At 37.9% G+C, this 23,776-nt stretch overlaps 1 protein-coding gene across 4 annotated transcripts in view; it reads right to left on the bottom strand.

The window, feature by feature from the left end:
- Window positions 1-23,776, bottom strand: part of CSNK1G1 (casein kinase 1 gamma 1) — a 161,433-nt gene that overhangs the window by 74,598 nt on the left and 63,059 nt on the right. For all 4 annotated transcript variants that reach the window (XM_088839688.1, XM_055437367.2, XM_088839687.1 and 1 more), the window contains exons 3-4: window positions 12,397-12,437; window positions 5,538-5,607 (exon numbers count right to left, since the gene is read on the bottom strand). In XM_088839688.1, coding sequence (XP_088695814.1) covers window positions 5,538-5,607; window positions 12,397-12,437 — 111 coding nt within the window. The remainder of the gene's footprint in view (window positions 1-5,537; window positions 5,608-12,396; window positions 12,438-23,776) is intronic.

Below are 23,776 nucleotides of genomic sequence, written 5' to 3' on the forward strand. Positions count from 1 at the left end.
CTTTTACCACTTGCACTCTTATTTCTGCACCCAGAGTCCTGCCTTCTTGCATGTGACTATTCACCTCTCCCCATCTTCTCTCACTTGCTCCTGCTCTTGCTGCCTCATCCCCTCTCCCTTCTTCCCTCTCTCCTGCCACTTTAGCTGCACCCTTGGTTATGGTTTATTCATTTTTTGTTAATTACCAAACACTGGCCCCTGTTATGTGAGCAGCCCCTATCTAGCTATGAAATTTCATGCTCATACTGTCCCTCTTATGCTTAGGCCTCCTCTCTGTGGAGGCCACTGGTTTTGCCTGTCCCTGCCCCAAACATACCATCTACCAAGTCCGGTTCCTGTGTGTCAGGATACAAGCAAAAGTGGGAGGTGTACTGGATGAAAGATTTGTGGGTTGGGAATTTTAAAACTGACAATGTATATACTCTCCTAAGTAAAAGGTACTCAGAACACAGGGAAATCTAAAACATTCCCATAACAGGAAAATAAGTTTGGAACTTACCTGTGGTGACTATAACACAATTAGCCCAACACTGATCGCTGAGGAAAACGATAAGAAAATAAGAAAGATGGTAACAGCTCACTGGGTGCTTTCATCTACTGAATGCAAGGCTTGCAGTCTTTAATTATCATGATTAAATACTGCTATTCTTTCTTGTGAAGCTAGCACACTATACTGAACAATACTTAAGCTACCAGGAGGGCAAGAAAGTCCCAGGGAATCCACAGTCAGTCTTTAAGTCCTTCATTTCTAATCTTGGGTACTCAGAACAACCTATAGAAAGTACACATGAAAAGAAAGCATATTGTGCTCAATCCCAAAGCCCTTTGTACTGTGAAAAATCAAACAGCGATTTAAGAAAGAAAAAAGCGAAAATAAGACAAAAACTGAAGATTGTACTTGGTTTAGTCACAGGAGAAAACCTAAAACTTTGATGTTACAACAGCAAAGAATATAATAATGTTTCATAATTATTACATATAGTTTCAGAATTGGAAATATTGTATAACATATAGTTTCACATGTTTAAAATACTGCTTTTCTTTGTATGTAATAAATTTGGAAATCCTCCAGCATTATCAGGTTTAATAACTAAACTATAATTTGCAAATAAAAATCTATTCCACCCCTGCACATCCAAGTATGTGAAAACAGTAGATAATATTCCCATTTCAATTCTGACTACTGGGTGTCCACTGTGCCAGGGTTATATTTTTGATGTAATTAACTTTAGAAACTGAATAAGATACCAACTATAAATATCTACATGGTAACATGGTCTTTGAGAGTTTTTAATACAATTTCAGTGTGCAAATAGGTCTTAAAAAGTCATATAGTCTAACTTTCTATCCAGTGTACAAATCTCCTTTACAACATCCAGAATGTATTAACTGTTCAATTGCTGCCTGAAAACCAACCTCCCATTAAGAGACAGGAGAGCAGAGACATCACTTTACCAAGAAAGATCATATAGTCAAAGCTATGGTTTTTCCAGTAGTCATGTATAGATGTGAGAGTTGGACCATAAAGAAGGCGGAGCGCCAAAGAATTGATGCTTTTGAATTGTGGTGCTGGAGAAGACTCGAGAGTTCCTTGGACTGCAAGGAGATCAAACCAGTCAATCTTAAAGGAAATTAACCCTGAATATTCATTGGAAGGACTGATGCTGAAGCAGAAGTTCCAATACTTTGGCCCCCTCATGTGAAGAGCTGACTCATCGGAAAAGACCCTGATGCTGGAAAAGATTGAAGGCAAAAGGAGAAGGCGGCAGCACCGTATGAGATGGTTGGCAGCACCACTGATTCAGTGGACATGAATTTGAGCAACTCTGGGAGACAGTAAAGGACAGGGAAGCCTGGCATGCTGCAGTCCATGGGGTCGCAGAGAGTTGGACACGACTTAGCCGACTGAACAGCAAAAACAACAGTCATTTAGGTATTTTCTGTGCTCATGTGACACATCTGTGTATGTTTTTCTTGTCCTGCAGAGATATAATCATGTTATACTATTTTACAAAGCTTCTTATAATATTTAAAAAATATACTGGGGCATCTTTCCATGTTAGTACACAGTACCACTTTCTTTCTAATAGTTAACGCCATGATATAAATATATCATGATTTATTTATCCAGATCCATACTGATGACATTTAGATTACTTTCAAACTGTTTTAATTGTTACACAAAATCAAATTTCTCTTACTGAAATTTCTTTCTATAATTTTTGCTCTGGAATCCTTTGGAATAAATTTAATCTATCATCTAATAGATTTTTAAACATATGAGAAACACTATCATATGGGAAGTAAATGGCAGAACATATGAAAAGTTTTGAGTTATATACTCAATCAGAAATCAACAGGGGAAATGCTTTCTTCAAATAAAAACAAGGTATAAATGTCTGGCAACACAAAATGGATGCCTAAATTATGGTCTATGAAGCTGATAGGATGTTATACAATGATCAGAAATATGTATCTAATGTGGCATCAAGACAAATGTCACAATGTTCAGTAAATGAAGGCATGCAATTGCATGTGAACTGAGATTAATTATTAAATATGTCTATACATGAAAAAGAGAGAAATAGTCAAGTGAAATGTGGTTGAGTTAGGGTGGTAAGAAGATGGACCATCATTTCCTTTTAAAATACCCTTTAATATTTCATAATTTGGTTTCTACAATAAATGAAAAAAAGAAAAAAATGATAATCCTCATTCTCAGTTTCAAGGCCCTCTTTCTTCCCTGATTATCTTAGAGGTATCAACCTTCACAGTAAATAATCAGGTTCTGAAACACTTGACAGCAAAGTTACAATCAATAAACAAAGCCTGAAGTGTGGACTGTTCACTAAAGAACAGAATGGTATGGAAGGGAAAAAGCTAAGGGATCAAACAAGGAAAAGAAGGGACCATCAGGAAGAGTTCCACCTTAAACCATGTTCACAATCATCCAGTGCTACCATTTTTGTTCTATCTACACAAGTGCAGAGACCTGGTATGAATTTCCAGAACATTCAGTCGAGGCAATGTGAAGGTCAAACACCAAGTTAATAAATAAGATTTATGTACGTAAGGACAAAAATGGTCATATTCTCAAGCCAACACAAAAGTTCTTATTTAGGAATTTAAAGTCTCAAGCTCTAATAGCTATATGGGTATTCATTAAATTCATAACCACTCATTTCTGTCCCCAAATTTAATCCATTTTGTAAGTACCAATTAATTCCTTGAACAAACCTAAGTTACAACAGGCTTTTTTTTTAAGTATTCCTCATCATGATAACCAAATATTTTGCATCTATGTCCTATGTTAAATAATGAAAGATAAAGCACCAGTGAGTAAAAGCAATGATGGCATTATTTTGGTTCATGAGCTTCGGGCATGAAAGGTTGTTTGTTTACAAGGCCACAACATCACCTTGGTTCTGAAGATAGTGACATATGTGCTCTAGCAGCTCAAAGATTAACTACCGATGAGTCACATTAACAGCTGGGAACTTCACTCTAGAAAAACAGGAAGAGAAACGCTCATGCCTGTAAGTCAGGAACAAACTGTAGTGTTCATGCTCACACTTAAGAGGGAGACATAGTAAAATCTTGTCTACTTTGTCAACTGATCTACTTTCAAAATAAATTTCCTGGCCTCTCACCTTCTGAGATTGCCCATACTCTGAAAGTTTCTTTCAGGACTAGTCTTGCCTTTTGAGATGGATTGCATTCTGTCTATGGAATGTGTATCTCTCTAAATAAATCTACTTCTTATCTATCATAAATAAATAAATTTCCTTTTCTGGCCATCCTCAGAGAATATTTTTCTTTATAATTTGGCAAAAATCTACAACACATGCTTTTCAAATCTTTTCAACTTCTTTGTGTCACCAAAACACATCCCAGCTTCCTATTAGGTGAAAGAACTATGTTGGGCCTTGAGACACATTCGGGACAGCGGGGTAAAGCGGGCACAAGCCTGTTCTCAAGGAGCTTACAGCAGTATTATGGAGGGGGGCAGGGCAGGGGGATATGCAGCTATGATTTAAAAAACAGTCAATATGTAATCATCAGTAACAATCAGATTGAAAAGTATCCTAGTTCTTAGTAATAATGGGATAAAACAAGATGACCCTTGAAAGTTTTGGGTGATCGAAATCAGTTATATAATCAGAAAAATGCAGAAAGCCTTGGTTGATGGTGGTTTATATAAAAAAAAAATGTAAAGGTTTCAACTGAGTAGAACTCCATAAATGCAGTCAACTATGTAAAATGGCTGTTAAAATAGCAAATCTAAATTAATAGAAGTACTATGTCCAGATCACGAAAGACAAACAATCCCACTGCCCCCAAATCCACAGTTACTGGTGCTGTTTTATGAGGCTCATTTAAGAGGAACATCATAAAACGAGGAGTGTGTACATGTGTACACTCATACTTGCTACAGGAGCAATGACAGCAAAGTGTCTGTTAATCACACAATGCAAAAACTGAAGGAACTGAAGACATGGAGCTTAAAAGAAGACTTGCAGGTGAACAGTGGAGAGGCAGCGTGTACAGGTGAGATGAATACCTTTGAGCTGTCTGCAAGAACTCATGTTAGGTTCAGTTAAAGACAAATGCTCATCCTGGCCTCCCTAGGTTACGACCATGGTTGATTATTGCCATGGTCAGGGTATATAAGACGACTTGAATAAAGCCCAGTGGCTCTTGTATAATTCTATATATTTTAGGAAATGAAATCCAATATTCCTTCAATAGTACCTTCAGTAATGGCACTTGAAAGTTTCAGTCATTCACACACACACACAAAAACACAACTGTCACACTGAAGAAGCATAAAGCAGAGCAATGTCTGTTAATGTCAAATAATGAAACTAGCACTGAAGGAGTTCATCTTCTGCAATACGTATCCTGTGGGTTCAACCTCCTTAGGGATGGTTACATTTGCTTAGTCAGTATATTTTTCTGGAAGCCGGTAAGGTATTTCAGAAATTTGAGATTTTAGGTAAAACACAGGAATGTCTTTAAAAATTATAAACTTAATTTCTTAAAATCCTCAAAGGATTATTACAATCATATAGATAGGTCTTCCAAATTGGTGAGAACAATAGATAAAGTGACACTGTTAAGGTATTTCAGAGATATATCTTAGCATATGTCTTTAAGATGGATATGTACTCTCAGTGTGGTGAAAGCAGTTTGAAAATTACCAATACCTCCTCCTTTCTTTCTGTATACACAGAGGAAAAGAAAAGACAATGGATAAACTACCAAAAAGCAAAACTTCATACCATGTGTATTTCAGGTAGATGAAAGCATTCAGAGGTTGGTTTGTGGGCAGTCATGGCATCACAGACCCCCAATCAACTCAACTGCCCTTCCAGATGCCACAGAGTAAGCAGCTTTTCAGTTGACTATGTGTATTTACCTATCCAGTACGCAGGGGAGACATATGGTTTGGCAAAAAGGATAGACAAGAAAATTTACATATTTTAGGGCTTCCAGCTAAGCTATATGCTAAATAAATGGAGAAAATATTGACTTACCTGCACTGCCAAGCTGCTTATAAAACCTGTACTCTAAATGAAGCTGTGGAGCACGTGATTTTATTGGTTCCTGAAACCCAAGAAAAGAAATCATGATCAGATTTGACAGTTTTTCCATTCCTAGGTTTTCAGAGTAAATCAGGGTTAAGACCACTTAATATTTTAGCGATGATATTCATATATGATAGCATTTTCTTACCACAATTTCCCTTTGAAAGTACATCTAGGGGAAGATGAAGTTGAATTATACACAATCTCTGTAATGGATATTTAAATAAAAATACACTGTATGATACACCACTCAAGGATAGCTCTCTCATCATGAAGTATTCTCCTGAAATATCTTCTCCTAGGAAACCATATGTCACACCTTTTAATGAAATACTAGCATGTATTTCGGAGAAGGCAATGGCACCCCACTCCAGTACTCTTGCCTGAAAAATCCCATGGACAGAGGAGCCTGGAAGGCTGCAGTCCATGGGGTTGCTGAGGGTCGGACACGACTGAGAGACTTCACTTTCACTTTTGACTTTCATGCACTGGAGAAGGAAATGGCAACCCTCTCCAGTGTTCTTGCCTGGAGAATCCCAGGGATGGAGGAGCCTGGTGGGCTGCCGTCTATGAGGTTGCCCAGAGTCGGACACGACTGAAGTGACTTAGCAGCAGCAGCAGCAGCATGTATTTCCTGCTTATTTTATTATGAATTTGGGGCAGTAAATAGTTTTATTATTTTAGGAAAAATGATATATGCTCAGGAAAAAAATTCACTTACACAAAAATTAGAAAGAAGGTAAAAATACCCCAAGACTCCACCATTTAAAAGAGAAGCCCTATTAACATTTAGGTGAATGTTTTTCCAAATATTTATTTATACATATATTTATATATATATTATAGACTCAAAATGTATTTTAAATAAATGAGAGCACACTATATTTGGTGTTCTGAACTGGTCATGGAACAACAGACTGGTTCCAAATAGGAAAAGGAGTACGTCAAGGTTGTATATTGTCACCCTGCTTATTTAACTTCTATGCAGAGTACATCATGAGGAACGCTGGGCTGGAAGAAGCACAAGCTGGAATCAAGATTGCCGGGAGAAATATCAATAACCTCAGATATGCAGATGACACCACCCTTATGGCAGAAAGTGAAGAGGAACTCAAAAGCCTCTTGATGAAAGTGAAAGAGGAGAGTGAAAAGTTTGGCTTGAAGCTCAACATTCAGAAAACAAAGATCATGGCATCTGGTCCCATCACTTCATGGGAAATAGATGGGGAAACAGTGGAAACAGTGTCAGACTTTATTTTTTTGGGCTCCAAAATCACTGCAGATGCTGATTGCAGCCACGAAATTAAAAGACGCTTACTCCTTGGAAGGAAAGTTATGACCAACCTAGATAGCATATTAAAAAGCAGAGACATTACTTTGCCAACCAAGGTCTGTCTAGTCAAGGCTATGGTTTTTCCCGTGGTCATGTATGGATGTGAGAGTTGGACTGTGAAGAAAGCTGATCGCCGAAGAATTGATGCTTTTGAACTGTGGTGCTGGAGAAGACTCTTGAGAGTCCCTTGGACTGCAAGGAGATCCAACCAGTCCATTCTAGAGGAGATCAGTACTGGGTGTTCATTGGAAGGACTGATGCTAAAGCTGAAACTCCAATACTTTGGCCACCTCATGCGACGAGTTGACTCACTGGAAAAGACTCTGATGCTAGGAGGGATTGGGGGTGGGAGGAGATGGGGACGAGAGAGAATGAGATGGCTGGATGGCATCACTGACTCAATGGACATGAGTTTGAGTGAACTCCAGGAGTTGGTGATGGTAAGGGAGGCCTGGCGTGCTGTGGTTCAAGGGGTCACAGAGAGTCGGACAAGACTGAGCGACTGGACTGAACTAAACATTCAGATCAGTCCTGGGTGTTCATTGGAAGGACTGATGCTAAAGCTGAAGCTCCAATACTTTGGCCACCTCATGCGAAGAACTGACTCACTGGAAAAGACTCTGATGCTGGGAGGGATTGGGGGCAGGAGGGGAAGGGGACGACAGAGAATGAGATGGCTGGATGGCATCACCGACTCAATGGAGGTGAGTTTGAGTGAACTCTGGGAGTTGGTGATGGACAGGGAGGCCTGGTATGCTGTGATTCATGGGGTTGCAAAGAGTCGGACACGACTGAGCGACTGAACTGAACTGACCATGCCTTTAAATTCAACAATGTGATCATACCATTCCATAGCAGTCAGTAAAACTGTATATTATTGTGTGTGTGTGTTTACATACACGCAAATCATATGTCTGAACATCTGAACTGTTTTCAATTTTCGATATTATGAATAAAGCTGTAGGAACAGTGTTACGTGTATTAATTTTACACTGAAGAGAATTACAGACTACAAGTGCACCTAAGACATGTAGCTTTAATTAGGATGGTGTTCAAGCTTTTAAAAATAGAATTTACTAAGTAGCCCAAAGATAAAGCAGCCACACTACCACATTTTGCTCTACACCAAACTTCAAGAATTGGTTGGCTAATCAATCATTCTGAATTAACAGCATACAGGCAACTAGTTAACCAGAAAAATCAAACATCACTCTGAAAGATACATCTGTATATCCATTAGGATGACTATTATTAAAAACACAGACAACAAACAAGTGTTGGTGAGCATGTGGAGAAACTGGAATCCGTGTGTACTGCTCGTGGGAATGTAAAATAGTATAGTTACTAAAGAAAGCAGTATAGTAATTTCTCAAAAAGTTAAATATAGAAGTACCACATGATCCAGCAATTCTGCTTCTAAATATGTACCCAAAAGAACTGAAAATGCCGACTCAAACTGGCATTTGTAGACCCACGTTCACTGTAATATAATTCACAAAAGGCAAAAGGCGAAAGCAACCCAAACATCAACAAATGGATGGATAAATAAAATGTGGTGCATTTTGTTCCGCACGTGTGATGGCATATTATTCAGCCATAAGAAGAAAAGCCATTCTGACACATGCTGCAAAATGGATGAAACTTGGGGACAGCATGCTAAGTGAAGTAAGCCAAACTCAAAAGGACAAACACTGAATGCTTCTACCTAAGGTAGTCAAATTCATAGACAGAAAGTTGAATGGCAACTGCCAGGAGTGTGATGGGGGGAGAGGTGGGGAACGCTGCTGGTGTTCAATGAGCACAGAATTTTAGTTAAGGAAGGTGAAAAAAATTTCAGAGATGGATGATAGTGATGGGAGCACACCAATGTGAATGTACTTAATGTCAACAAACTGTAAAACTAAAAATGGTTAATTCGAGAACCAATTCCTTATATAACTTTCAAATATTTCTTCCCATTCCATGGGTTCTTCACTGTTCAGAGTCTTCTGATGCACAAGTTTTTAATTTTGATAAAGTCCAACCTAACTTTTCTTGCTTATGCTTTTTGTGTTACATCCAAAAAAGAACTGCCAAATCTAATGCTATGAAGCTTTTCCCCTAAGCTTTCTTCCAAGAGATTTATAGTTTTGGCTGTTACGTTTCTTTGATCCATTCTTAATTAATTTTGGTGTATGACGTAAAGGGTCTCACTTCACTGCATGTGGATCTCCAGTTTCCTCAATGCCATTTGCTGAAAAAAACTGTCCTCTCCTCATTGAATGATTGCTTGTCCTATTTTTAAGATAGGCTCAAAGTCTCCTTTGAGCTCCTCAGCTTCCCTTGATAATTCACGCTTGTGTCTAACAAGTTTCATAGTTTGGAAGATCTTTATATGTAACTGTCATCTCCAACACTGAAACTTCAGCCTATTTCTCCTATGTCCTCAGTAACAAAGATAAGACAGCTCCTGACTAACCTGTGAATACTGTAACAGCTATCTTCAAATAACAAAGCTCTTCAATCATTTCCTAGACTTCCTTTATTCAGGCAAAGTAATTTCAGATTTTTTAAACTTTCCTCACTGGTCCTATTTTTAAGTTCTCTGATCACCTTTGAAGGCTCTTCCTGAACCCACCTGAAGTTTTCTGCATTTAAAAAAAATATAGACTCCATAAATTACAGAATTCAGACCTTTCCTTTGAAGTTATCTAGTCTGTCCCTTTGCTTCTAAGAAAGCTTTATCTAAATCAATTCAGGTAGACTGGAATATTTCAAAGCCCTAAGGAGCTCTGCGAAAGAACTCATACACTTCTTTGATTGCAAAATCAGGAAACATCAGAGCTGGTCTTCGAGTTTCTCAAGATTCCTGTGGTCCCAAAAAATGTACAGAAGACTAATTATACTGCAGAGTCACAGCAGTCCTTATTCATTTATCTCCTCAGATAGAGAGTGTCCATTTAGTGTTAGATCTTCTAATATATCACCCCCAAAGCAGCCAATCACAGAATCTGTCTTTTAGCAAAATCATTAATAATTTATAAGAAACCAAGAGAATCAGTGATGACAAATTTGTATGGGGCCAGAGGTTGATCTAAACACTAGAAACATGAGTGTTCTTTCTGCAGAAACAGTCTTGAATTTTGACAAACCACAAGAGTCAATGAATTTAAAAAAAAACACAGCTCCTTCTTCAAACACAATATTCTCAAATTTTATATTGGAAACATTAATAGGAAATATTCAACCTGATCTTGGAAAAGTAAGTTAACTCTTTAGAGCTACAGGGCTGAAAGTGGGTGTACACATCACATATATTCAGACATGAGTGGCTTTTTATCACAGACAGAAGGATTTACACTCTTCAGCCAACCCCTTCAGCACATAGTTGCAGCCTGCTCAGCCAACTGGAGCATCAAGTGCTCTTCTGAAAGCACTATGAATAAAGGATACTGCAAACAATCTCCAGATTGTGAAAGGCAGTGGGATTAGCAACATAGAGAGAAAACTTTTTAAACAACTGTTAGAAAATCCCTGACAAAATGGCTGATAAGGGTAAAGGAGGGATTCATTACACAAGTTTGTTTACACTGTATCTGATTTTTTTTAAACTGTTCCTAGAAATCCAAGAAACGGGAGCCTACAAGGAAGAGTCAAACAAAGTAGAACTGAAGTACCACGAGCAGGACTTCCTTGTATTTCTGTGTGAGATGCTGATGACATCTCTACAGAGGACTGGCCATCTGCCAGAATCACGGTTGTTCCGGAGAACACAGGCCCGCCTGAAACCCTAAACCAACAGCAGACGGCTACCTGCTAAGACTGTAATGCTTAAGGCAAATTTTGCTGTTACAGTGAAGAGAGCTCAATTACTGCCATCATATCTCCCACAGAAAACACAGCCCCAGAGCAAGAGAGGAGGCCCACAGACAAGACTGTTATCCTTTAAAAAGCCTCTATTTAAGATTTATTTGAAAGAGACTGAGGGACTGAGGCATATCATAGCAGATAACATGAAGTCTATTTGGCTTTAACTCTTGGCCATATGAAGAATAAAACTTTAATAAAATGTAAGTGAAACGCAATGGTCAGTCATGTCAATAATATGTTATGCAAGCTTATCTAAACAGGCTAACTAGTATGAGCCGAGAAGGAGAAATCTAGATAGAAAAAGCTGTGCCTACCAGAAGTCTTGATAAGTAAGGGGACAATTATAAACATACATATTGAGGCAACATTTTAAAGTGTTTTAGGGGGCTGCTTCTTCCTATTACTAGTTCCAAAGAATCAAAATTATTCTAACTTAGCAAAATAATAAAACAGAAAAAGTAAAAAAAAGAGATGAACTAGAGAATAGTTTTACAGAATAATTAAATTCCCATAAGTAAAAATATATGGCTAATCCTTTGATACTTAATCTGAGGAAAATATCTGGTCTGCATTGTTACATGCATTCTCTCTCTTCCTCCTCTCATTTTGCCAACAAAAGTTCCAAGTCAACAAACAAAAGGAAATACTTGGTTCCCTAGCAGCTATCTGCTCTCATACCTGCTCCCTGTCCACCTCTTTGTAGAGAAACCACTCTGATGACTATCAGTTCTTCACAGGACAACTCTAACTCCTCCACAAACAAACTTAAGGAGAGAAAAGGACCAACCACAAAGAAAGTGTGGATGTGGTAGGTGCAATTCATTAGAAAAAACAGTGATTACCACAGGAAACTTCCTCAACTATTAATGCCTCTGCCTTCCAACTAAGAGTGCCAAACCACCTGCGGATCCTGGGAAACATACTAGGATTTATTAGAAGGACAATATTTATACAGCTTTCTATTTATATAGAAACTAGTTATACAAAGCATTTCATATGGCTAGAAGTGGTTTAGTATCAATCCTTAAATACAGGCTAAAGAAATGTCTCTTCTAAAAATATTAACCCCTAAAAACAACAGAATTATTCTTTAACAGGATGTTATTTTCAATGACTAGATTAATTATTCATAAGACTAGCACTGACAAAAATAACTGAACTCTTTGCTTCAAATCTGAGCATATGATGTGTTTTCCATGTTTGACATCTTTTTAAGGCAATGATTAGATGATCAGATTTGGAAGTATATTGATAAATATCTTTTATTTTTTAAATGGATCAGTCATATTTAGGAATAAGAAAATGTTAAATAAAAATAGCACAGTGAAAGGTACAAAGTTTACAGAAATTACTAGGATTTTTTCTCCTTCTAGATATTTTTAATTAACTTTTTGGATTCATCATTGCTAACACTATAGTTAGCATCTTCTAACTGCACAGTGTTTCACAGTATACAGTGATTCATCACTGTAACACTATATATATTAGAAGGAAATGACTGTGTGGTATTATATGCAAGGAAAAAAATTAGTATTTTTATGAACACTTTCAATTATTTCCTGTAAAAAGATATGTGAAGGGTGAGAGCACTAAAACATCATTACCACAAATATAGATTCTACTCACCAGTTTGATAGCTACATATTCATTGGTGTAGAGATTTTTACCTAGGGGAAAAGCAGAATGTATATGTTTTAGTGACAATTATTCTGGGAAATGCAAAGCAAAATCTTAGCTTACAGGGTCATGAGAAAGGTCACATTCCCAATGCTGTTCACATATATGAAACATGATTTGTAAGTGAAAAGCTAAACAGAGATAATGAGACCCAGCAGGACAAGAACAAAAACAGCTTGAGAATTTGAAAATTTAAGTTAGACATGAGAATCCTTTATTTTAAAGAAAACAAATTTCTCTCTGTCACATGTACATTTTGTTATTTAGTATTTCCCAACTATTAAGTTACAAGGCAACTCAAGAAGAAGAGACGCCAGAATTACAAAGATGGAGAGATTTTAATTCTTGTCACAATAAACACAAAACCTCATATTTCTAATCACTGACAAATAAGGCTTTTATATTTTTTTGTCATGGTATTTAGTGTCAACCTTAGTTGGCATAAAGGACAGTGTGAAATAAAACCTATTACAGCCTGCGTCTCTCTGTGTGAGACTCATCTGCTGTCTCTCAGAGGATTCTCAAAGCTGTTCTGACCCTTCACCAGCACTCGAGCTCTACACCTTTACTATGTGCAGCCACAGCTCTCCACCAGGACAACACTGAAACTACTCAAAGTTCTTCCTGAAGGTTTAACCCTTTTCCCTCTCAACTTCTCTACCTGTAGAAATGGAATCAATATTCTTCTATACTAGATACCTAGAATCAGAACCTAGCATGAATGTAAGAGCAACAACCACCAGTTGGTTGAACCCACATTACATGCCAGGTACTTAGCTACCTTCATCTCTACCTTCACTTCAACTCCTCTGATCCTTGGAGGCTAATGTGATTTCCTTCTGAGTGCTTCGTATATACCATATAGCTCAGCCACTGCACTGGACTTCACATTGTTTCTTATTTTTGTCCCATTTTAGTCAGCTAGACTACAAACATCTTGAGAGTAGCGATTTTATTTAATGGTTTTGTCAATGTCCTATGGTGCTTGAATCATGTTTTGCTTATTTCAGATACTCAAAACCTTAACTAAAAGTTGTAGGTACGCACAGTATGACTATTTTTTACGTAATACACAGAGGTAAATGTTATCTTTATATACAAGACAGTTGAATATATGCATGGAAAAGGACACAAAGAGATGTACACTAAGGTATTAAATGACTGTTTCTAATTTTATATAATATAGTTTATTTTGATAATAAAAATCTTACATTTGGGGAGCATAAGGCTGCTTACAATACTGGTTATTTTTAACAAGCTCTAGACAATAGACGACCCATTGCAAACTACCCTGTTATACTTGTGATACTGTCATCAGTTTTCCCAGCACCTTTGTGTGGAGAAGAGTACATGGAGTTAGGAGTAATTTCTGTCTGCAAACAACATTAAAGAGGATTCACAGGTTACCATTCAGAGACTGTACTCTGGATCCTGACACCAAGACTTTGCACATGGGTCAAAGTTTATTAAATAAATCACACAAAGTGATAAGGGTACAAAGGAAATATGAACAAGTCAGTAGATGACGCAGATGAGGGAGAGTCAAGCATCTGGGCCGTAAGCAGCACTTGAGGCGAGACACTGAGAACAAGCAGGAGAGGGTAAAAGGCATTTCTCTAAAACAATACTAACAGTGAGGTGGAGAAACGACAGAAAATGCAGAGAACGTGATCAACTGAGTGGGCCAATATGAGAGAAGCCAGTATAGCGGGGAGAATGGTGAGAAACAAAGCCAGAAAAATCAGACTACAGACAGAGTGTGAATAACCTGGAAGGCCAGCTTCTTATTCTGAGGTGGGCATACTTTTCCTAAATCCTCACTTGTTTTGAAGATTTGGGGAAAATCTTCTTTTTTTTTTTTTTTTTTAAATAATTAAACAAACTCACTATATTATATAAATTGTGCAGTTTTCTTAAAAAAAAAAAAAAGCATGAGCTTATAGATCTGCTTTTTCCACCTAGGAGGCCCCACCAATCAGTAAGGAATCTTTTCCTCATTTTCCCTGTGTTCAGTTGGGCAGTCCAGTTTTCACAGTTGTTTACTTTCCATAGTGTGACCTTTCCAACTCCTGTGAAGGTGGAAAAGAGTAGCTGCCAGGTGAGGCCAGGGAAGGAGGGGATGTGGCGATGCAACTGCTCCATACATGTATGTACGTGTATATATGTGTGTGTGTGCGTGCTCAGCCACTGCAGTCGTGTCTGACTCTTTGCGACCCCATGGACTGTAGCCTGCCAGGCTCCTCTGTCCATGGGATTCTCCAGGCAAGAATACTGGAGTGGGTTGCCATTTCTTCCTCCAGGGAATCTTTCCAACCCAGGGATCAAACCCGAGTCTCCTGCACTGCAGGATTCTTTACTGTTGAACCACTGGGGAAACCCAAAAATACATATGGACTTGCAGCTACTCTTGTTTTTAGCTCCTTCTGCATCCCAACTTTCTGAAACTTCCAAATGTCTTCAGTTCTTGAAGATATCTGGTGTTTATATGTTACAAACTGGCCTACCCTTCAAATCATTCAGCTTTCTCCAGACTGCTAAATTAGTTACAACTGCTTTCTAGCTTCTAGAATTCTGGTACCATTTCGCACCTATTTTTAACCTTCTTTCCCATTTTGTTGTTGTTGTTGCTGTTCCTTGTGGCTTTTATACCTTAAAAAAAAAAATCCCTTTTCTGTGTAAATTGATACAGTCACTATGGAAGAGAGTATGGAGATTTCTTTTAAAAATTAGGTATAAAATCACCATACCACTCAGCAATCCCACTCGTAGGCATATACCCTGAGGAAACCAGAATTGAAAAAGACACATGTACTCCAAAGGTCACTGCAGCACTATTTACAATAGCTAGAACATGGAAGCAACCTAGATATCCATTGACAGATGAGTGGATAAAGAAGCTGTGGTATATATATACAATGGAATATTACTCAGCCATAAAATGGAATGCATCTGAGTCAGTTCTAATGAGGTGGATGAACCTAGAGCCTATTATACAGAGTGAAGTCAGTCAGACAGTGATATTCCACTCATCTTTTTATTCCTAACAACAAAGATCTGATATATAGTAGGTAACAGATACTTGCTGCTGCTGCTGCTGCTAAGTCACTTCAGTCGTGTCCGACTCTGTGTGACCCCATAGATGGAAGCCCACCAGGCTCCCCCGTCCCTGGGATTCCCCAGGCAAGAACACTGGAGTGGGTTGCCATTTCCTTCTCCAATATGTGAAAGTGAAAAGTGAAAGTGAAGTCGCTCAGTCGTGTCTGACCCTTAGCGACCCCACTGACTGCAGCCTACCAGGCTCCTCCATCCATGGGCTTTTTCTAGGCAAGAGTACTGTAGTGGCTTGCCATTCCTAATTTTTATTACTTCTATTATTGTTGCAGGTATGATGCAATAATTCCTGGAAGATAACTTTAAAAAATAGGATTTAGAATCAAGACATTTAAGAAACAACTAGCAACCTTTGGATTACATATAAACATGAGAGAGAGGGAAAAGAGAAAGGTGAAAGTTGCTACTCTAATTAGAGGAAAACAGAGAGGAAACCAGGAGGGTAAGCAACGTTCATCTCACTCTACCACAGTGCCTTCCTCCAAGTTCTCGTTAAACGCAAAAGAAACAGACAAATTACGAAACACCTTTCAGCTTCAATTTCTGTATTTGTATAAAGGAATATTATCAGAGAAGTATAATAAATGACAGCCTATGTAACACCAAACACAACAGGTGATGTATCACAGAATGCTAGTCTTGCTTTTGTTTTATTTTCTCTACTTATTTAAAAAAAAACAAAAACAAAAAACTGAACACATCACCCTCTTACAAAGCGATTATCTTTATTCCTAAGAGGCCTTGGAAGTGACTAGGTAATTCTGCTGAGCTATGCATCATTCAAATGAATTAGTTTGCCAGGGGGTATCATTAAGACTGAAGTGTGTGCATGAGGAGTTGCTTCAGTTTGACTCTTTTTGACCCTAAGGACTGTAGCCCGCTTCAGACAGAGGAAGGCTCCCCTGTAAATGAGATTCTCCAGGCAAAATTACTGGAGTGGGTTGCTGTGCCCTCCCCACAGAATGTTCCCAACCCAGGGATCGAACCCATCCACGTCTCTCGTGTCTCTGCATTGGCAGGCAGGTTCTTTACCACTAGTGCTACCTGGGTCATGGGGATTCTCTGGAGATCTGGTGGTTAGGACTTGGTGCTTTCACTGTCATGGCCCAGGTTCACTCCCTGGTCCTTGAACTAAGATCCCACAAGTCACATGAAGCCAAAAATATAAAAAATAAAAGACTGAAGAGGTCAATACAAAACACAGTCAAGTGGAAGGCTAGACAAACACCAAGCCACTCGATGATATAAAAAAATTTTGTTCTGAAAGAATTACAAAGACAGAAGTTTACAATCCTGCCCACTTAAAACGAATGACTGCTTCAGCTTAAAAAATTATATATATATATGTAATTATCTACATATTAGTACATGAATGATATATGAATAACTGTGAGGTAGGCAGGCAGTTTAACGAACAGAAAAACACCACTGGTGAGATGGCATAATCCCAAGCAGCCAAAGGTTTTAGTGGCTGCACAAAATCCACAACACTTTCCGAGGTCACTTCCTGGTTACGGCTTTTTTTATTGTTAGTGTAAGAGAAACTGCATTACATAGTAGTTTGGGGAGCTTTCCATCCAAACTCAGCTCTTTTGAAGCAGCAGTCCTAGATGTGAAGCTACGCATAAAACCCACTGCATGAAGACTTCCTGTTTCAGTAAGTCACCTACAGAGACAACATTTATCATAAGCTCCGTCAGACACAGCACTGTTTCAAAGAACCAGCAGGTCTCAGCTCTCAGAGTCACACTGATAAAGGAACATAACAAGCCTCAGGCTCCCAGTTTGGTTAGATCTCCAGCTGTCAGATTTTCTTGCCCAAAGGTAAAAGTAGTGCATTTATAAATTACTACCCTTAAAAAAAATAAAAAAAATAAATTACTACCTTGAACTTGTTTTTTTTAAAAAGAAAATCAAGCCAAATGAATTTGAGGTAATTAGTAGTTAAAAGAAGAAACCACCTTTATGTGACTCAGGTTGGTTACCATGTCTGTTTAGGGCAGAGACTGGCCTATTGCCTCCGCCACCCAGGTAACATCTCTTTAAACAGGCAGCATGATCAGAGGTCAATTCAGTTCAGTCGCTCAGTCGTGTACGACTCTTTGCGACCCCATGAATCACAGCACACCAGGCCTCCCATCACCAACTCCAGGAGTTCACTCAAATTCATGTCCATCGAGTCGGTGATGCCATCCAGCCATCTCATTCTCTGTCGTCCCCTTCTCCTCCTGCCCCCAATCCCTCCCAGCATCAGAGTCTTTTCCAATGAGTCGACTCTTTGCATGAGGTGGCCAAAGTATTGGAGTTTCAGTTTTAGCATCAGTCCTTCCAACCAACACCCAGGACTGATCTCCTTTAGAATGATCATGGGTAGATGGTAATAAACCCTACAACTTAAAAAAAAAAAAGCCAGAGGTCTTCATTATTTTTACTAATTTAATTATACTAGTTTATTAAAATATTCTTTGGAAATATTTCCCAATGGTTATCAGTTAACAGCAATGGTTATTCCTTCTTGTGCCAAGTTTTTTGAAGGGATTACTTATCCATACCAGCAAGTAGTTTATTATAAAAAAAAACTTATTAGATCTTAACACCACTAGTAATGGGATAGAGCATGTTTACTATTATGTTTACTATTAATATGTAAGACATGTCTGTTTTAGACATTAAAATGTTTTCTAAACTGCAGAGTATGATCAATAGAGGAGTGTGAAATAAATAAATTCAGTGGGTCCTAACATATTCTTTAAAGAAAAATAATTTACATCACAGTAAAGTGTATTATTTCATAAACTTTTTCTTCAGACACACACAAATATTGTGTATATATTAGATCACAATATGATATGTGTTTTTTAGTGTGAGTTACGGTCAAAAAAAATAACAGCCATCAATAAAAACCTTCTGAAAAGCAGCTTCCATTATTCCATTTTGAGATATAAAGCTTAGGTCAGTGACTCAACTAGCTCTTATGACTTTTCTAAACGATTCAACATGATAGTCTGTGCTGATCAATCTGTTAGAAAAATCCTCAAGAAAATTGAGGATTTCCTCAAGAAATTGATAAATGGAGTCAGAGAAGTAACTGTACTCCACCTCAAGAGGGTGAGCCTATAAAAGTACTTACAGAGGTTATGCTTTACTGAGCACGTGTGTAAAACTTTCTACATTATAGTGGTGAGGGAGGAAAAAAACACAACAAAACTGGAATGAATCACTCCAGAAAGCATGATACTCTACTGTAGAGAAATAATGACGTACTTCAGTTTTTAAAATTTTTATCATGCAAAATCTCAAAGTTATATCATGATTCCCCCATGTAACTACACCCAGTTTCAATAATGAAATGATTTTGAAGCAAATCCCAGATGTTATACTATCTCGTCAGTAAATATTTGATTACAGCTCGCCTATAGACTTGAAATATTCTTTAGATGGATTACTTGCTATTTGAAAACTTGCAACATAAATGTGAAAAATTAAACGGCCAAATGGAGGCCTGTAGATATTGAGGTTATAGTACCTAGTCATTTCAGCCATTCAGGAAGAGAAGTCCAAATGATCACTGAAAAAACAAAATGGGCTAAAAGTGAAAAAACCACAATAATGAACATAGTTAAAACAATTGATTCCAGAAGAACTGAAACCATGGATTGTCAATGACTTGAACCTGCAGGCAAAAATGGTCCAATATTTTATAAATATTTTTATGCCAAGAAGAATACAGACCTCCATTACAGACGACAATGAAAGTTTTAAGAGGAGAGAAATATATTAATAAAGTTGTGGGAGTAGTAGAGTATTTACACTTAAAATTAGGCACTCATCTAATGCACAAATTGTAGAAGCCAAAGTATCTGAGAACTTCACAAATCCCAGTGATTCACCTATGTCAATTTCTTTCTCACTGTAATGACAGTAATTACATTAATAGGAGCAATGTCAACTGCTTTTTGGTTTTTTTTAAGTCTTTCTTTATTATTAACTATTTGGACAATTTCCGGAAGTCTGGCACATACTTTTTCAGCTTTGTTTAGAGCCAGTGATTGTGAAGTAGCTCCTCTTGAGGAATAGTGGAAAGCTGTGTGAGGGTCACTAACACATACTGTTAACATCTAAAACCAAAATGTAATACTCTTGTACAATTGCTTTCCCCTAATTATTTTTAACTGAGGTATAATTTACATGGAGTATGCAAGTGTAAAATGAACAGGTCAGTGAATTTATACATATCCATACATATGTCTGGGCTTCCCAGGTGGCACAATGGTAAAGAATCCACCTGCGAATGCAGAAGACCCAGGTTTGTTCCCTGGGTTGGGAATATCCCCTGGAGAAGGAAGTGGCACCCCACTCCAGTAGACTTACCTGGACAATTCCAAGGACAGAGGAGCCTGGCAGGCTACATTCCATGGGGTTGCAAACAGTTGGACACAACTGAGCATGCATATACCTACGTAACCATCCAGTGAGAGAACATTTTCAGCACTCCAGTAGGCTTTCGTGTGCTTCTTCCCAATCAATAATCCTCATTCACTACTACCCAGTTGCAAGAAATTAGTTTTGCCTATTTTGAACATGTATTACTGAAATTATATAGTAACCACTTATTTGTGTCTGTTTTTTCTGAACACTAATTTTAGACTCATCCATTTGGTTGCATGTATTAACAGCTTGTTCTTTTCGTTTTCTAAAATAATTGGGGGAGGGAGTAGTTCATGTTTATTAGTCTGCATAATGACTTAATTTTCTGTTTGAACATTCTTGAACATATTTGTTTTGGTATGCATAGATATGCATTTTCTTGGGCATACACCCAGAGTGGAATTTCTGGGTCACAGCGTATTCACATGTAGAAATAACTAAAATGTCCATCATCTGATGAATTCAGTATGTCCATACAATCCATACAATGCACAAAGAAATGTACTGCCTCCAAAGAAGTGATTCACAAGAAATTACAAGGCTTCTTATATCAGAGGACAGGTCTCGGGACTTCCCTGGTGGTCCAATGGTAAAGAATCTGCCTGCCAGTGCAGGGGACACCAGTTTCATCCCTGGTCTGGGAGGTACCATATGCCTTGGGGCAACTAAGCCCCTGTGTCACAACTACTGAAACCTGCACACCTAGAGCCCAGTGCTCCACAACAAGAGAAGCCACAGCAACGAGAAGCCCTTGAGCCTCAGCTGGAGAGAAGGCCCTGCTGGCCACAACTAGAGAAAGTCTGCACATAGCAACAAAGACCCAGCACAGTCATAAATAAATAAATAAACAGTATTTTTTTAAAAGTTACTAAGAGGAAATCTTATAAATTCTCATCAAAAGAAAAATTAATTTTGTAATTATCTGTGGTGATGTATGTTAACTAGACTTACTGTGGTGATCATTTTCCAATATATACAAATAAACATTATGTTCTACACCTGAAACTAATGTAATATTATATGTTAATTACACTCCAATACAATTTTTTAAGAAATACATGATTTTTTTCCTTGATGAATTAACTCAAGACGAATAATAATTACACCACTTGAACAACACCCTTAGGGGTTAATCAAGTAAACAAGGCCGTTCTGCCCAGATTGCTCTGCTTTGTGACCTTGTCACCTCTCTTGCTATCAGTCTGTCAGTGATCACTTCTTGATGTATGTAATTCCCTCTTCCTTCTGTGCTTCTACTCTTTGGAAGATTAACAACAACAAAAAAATCGAGTAAGCTTGTTGGAATATAAAATAAAAATAAAATAGAACACAAAGGCTTTAAGACTGAATGTCTGATGTACGCAACTTTGGGGTACATAGATCCTAAGGTATCTGTTTTGGTTTGTGTGTTAGTCCTCCGCTTTGATGCAGAGAGCTGGTGCTTGTTAAGAAAAATGACACCATGTGCAGCTTTACCACAACATGGGTAAAATCTTCAACAAATTAATTTATAATTCTAATTTACATTAATATTAACATATTCTATATAGATTTTGTGAAAAAATGCTACATTTAGCCTTCTCTATTCTGAAATATGAGTATTTTAGAGGCAAATAAAACTGTAGAAAGATAATTACATTTTCACTGATGTGTAAATTTTCTGCCCTATATAAAACTAATGCATCTAGCAAGCTACAGAGGATGATGTATTATATGTCCGATAATAATCTAGTTTCATGAAAATGTTTGTTATTTACACATAATAATAATAAAAGCTAGAAGTAACCAAAGTCCAATTATGGGAGTCCACCTGAAAAAGCAGAATAGCCATTAAATTTACAACTATGAAAATCACATAGGAATTTAATAAATTAAAAAAAGCAGAATCTCAAAAGTATATCCAACTTTGTTTACACCAAAGTACATATATGTTTGGAGAAGGAAATGGCAACCCACTCTAGTATTCTTGCCTGGAGAATCTCATAGACAGAGGAGCCTGGCAGGCTACAGTCCATCGGGTTTCAAGGGTCAGACACGACTTAGCAACTAAACCACCACCACCACCACCACATATACGTGTATGCGAGAATATATATACATATACACATTTACACACAATTGAGCAAACAGTTGCTCTAATTTTCTGTGATGTTACAATTCTGTCTACAAAAATAAAACCCAAATAAACAAAACCCAAATAAGCTTCAAGAATTGGAATGATCATTAACTTCTTTATAGGCTGGATGTTCAAATTCCAACAATCTATTATTTAGATTCATCCATCTCTGAAGTAGTTCATATCAATAACAAAGTAGAAAAAGAAGCATAACAACCACACACGCGCATACACACAGACACACAAACTGTTAACTTTGAGTTTCACAGTACAAGCATCACCTTAAACTACCTGCAAAAGCCTTTTAATCAAAGAAACATTTAGAATTATTTAAATCACAAGGCATTTACTGTTTCAGCTTTCTGTCATTCAAACTGGAGAACTCCTGTATTTATCCTTTAGATGTCAGCATCACTAGATTTAAAAAGATCACTCTTGTTTTTTTTTAAACAATACAGAAAAATGATCAGAAGTTCTAATTAATTTATGATCTCTGGTGCGGGTGGAAAACATGACACACAATTACTTCCAAGTTTTTCTTTTCTCTTTTATTGCCAACAAGACAAAGTCCAAAATCTGTACTGTGACCCACAGCCAATCAAGATAAAGCTCTGCTCACATCTCCAGCCTTACTTCCCACTGCACCTTATCCAGATAAAAGGCTAAAGGTAAAAAAAAAAAAAAAAGGCCAAAGGTAGAATAAGGAATAATATCCTCCACTGTGATTTTACCCTAAATTTCAAAAATATACTTTGCAAAATTAAAATGAAAAATTATTAATCAATTAGCCAATGCTTTCCCTCCTTCAGTTCAGTTCAGTCTCTTAGTTCGTATCCGACTCTTTGCAACCCCGTGGGCTGCAGAACGCCAGGCCTCCCTGTCCATCACCAACTCCCGGAGTTTACCTAAACTCATGTCCACTGAGTCGGTGATGCCACCCAACCATCTCATCCTCTGTCGTCCCCTTCTCCTCCTGCCCTCAATCTTTCCCAGCATCAGGTCTTTTCAAATGAGTCAGCTCTTCGCATCAGGGGGCCAAAGTATTGGAGTTTCAGCTTCAGCATCAGTCCTTCCAATGAACACCCAGTACTGATCTCCTTTAGGATGGACTGGTTGGACCTCCTTGCAGTCCAAGGGATTCTGAAGAGTCTTCTCCAAACCACAGTTCAAAAGCACCAATTCTTTGGCGTTCAGCTTTCTTTATAGTCCAACTCTCACATCCATACACGAGTACTGGAAAAACCATAGCCTTGACTAGATGGACCTTTGTTGGCAAAGTAATGTCTCTGCTTTTTAATATGGTGTCTAGGTTTGTCATAATTTTTCTTCCAAGGAACAAGCGTTTTTTAATTTCATGGCTGCAGTCACCATCTGCAGTAATTTTGGAGCCGAAAAAAATAAAGTCAGCCACTGTTTCCCCATCTATTTGCCATGAAGTGATGGGACCAGATGCCATGATCTTAGTTCTCTGAATGTTGAGCTTTAAGCCAACTTTTTCACTCTCCTCTTTCACTTTCATCAAGAGGCTGTTTAGCTCTTCGCTTTCTGCCATAAGGGTGGTGTCATATGCATATTTCTCACGGCAATCTTGATTCCAGCTTGTGCTTCATCCAGCCCAGCGTTCCTCATGATGTGCTCTCCATATAAATTAAATAAGCAGGGTGACAATATACA

The sequence above is a fragment of the Moschus berezovskii genome, chromosome 9 (genome assembly GCF_049115385.1).
Source record: "Moschus berezovskii isolate FMDL1 chromosome 9, NW_MosBer_1.0, whole genome shotgun sequence".
Lineage (NCBI taxonomy): Eukaryota > Metazoa > Chordata > Mammalia > Artiodactyla > Moschidae > Moschus > Moschus berezovskii.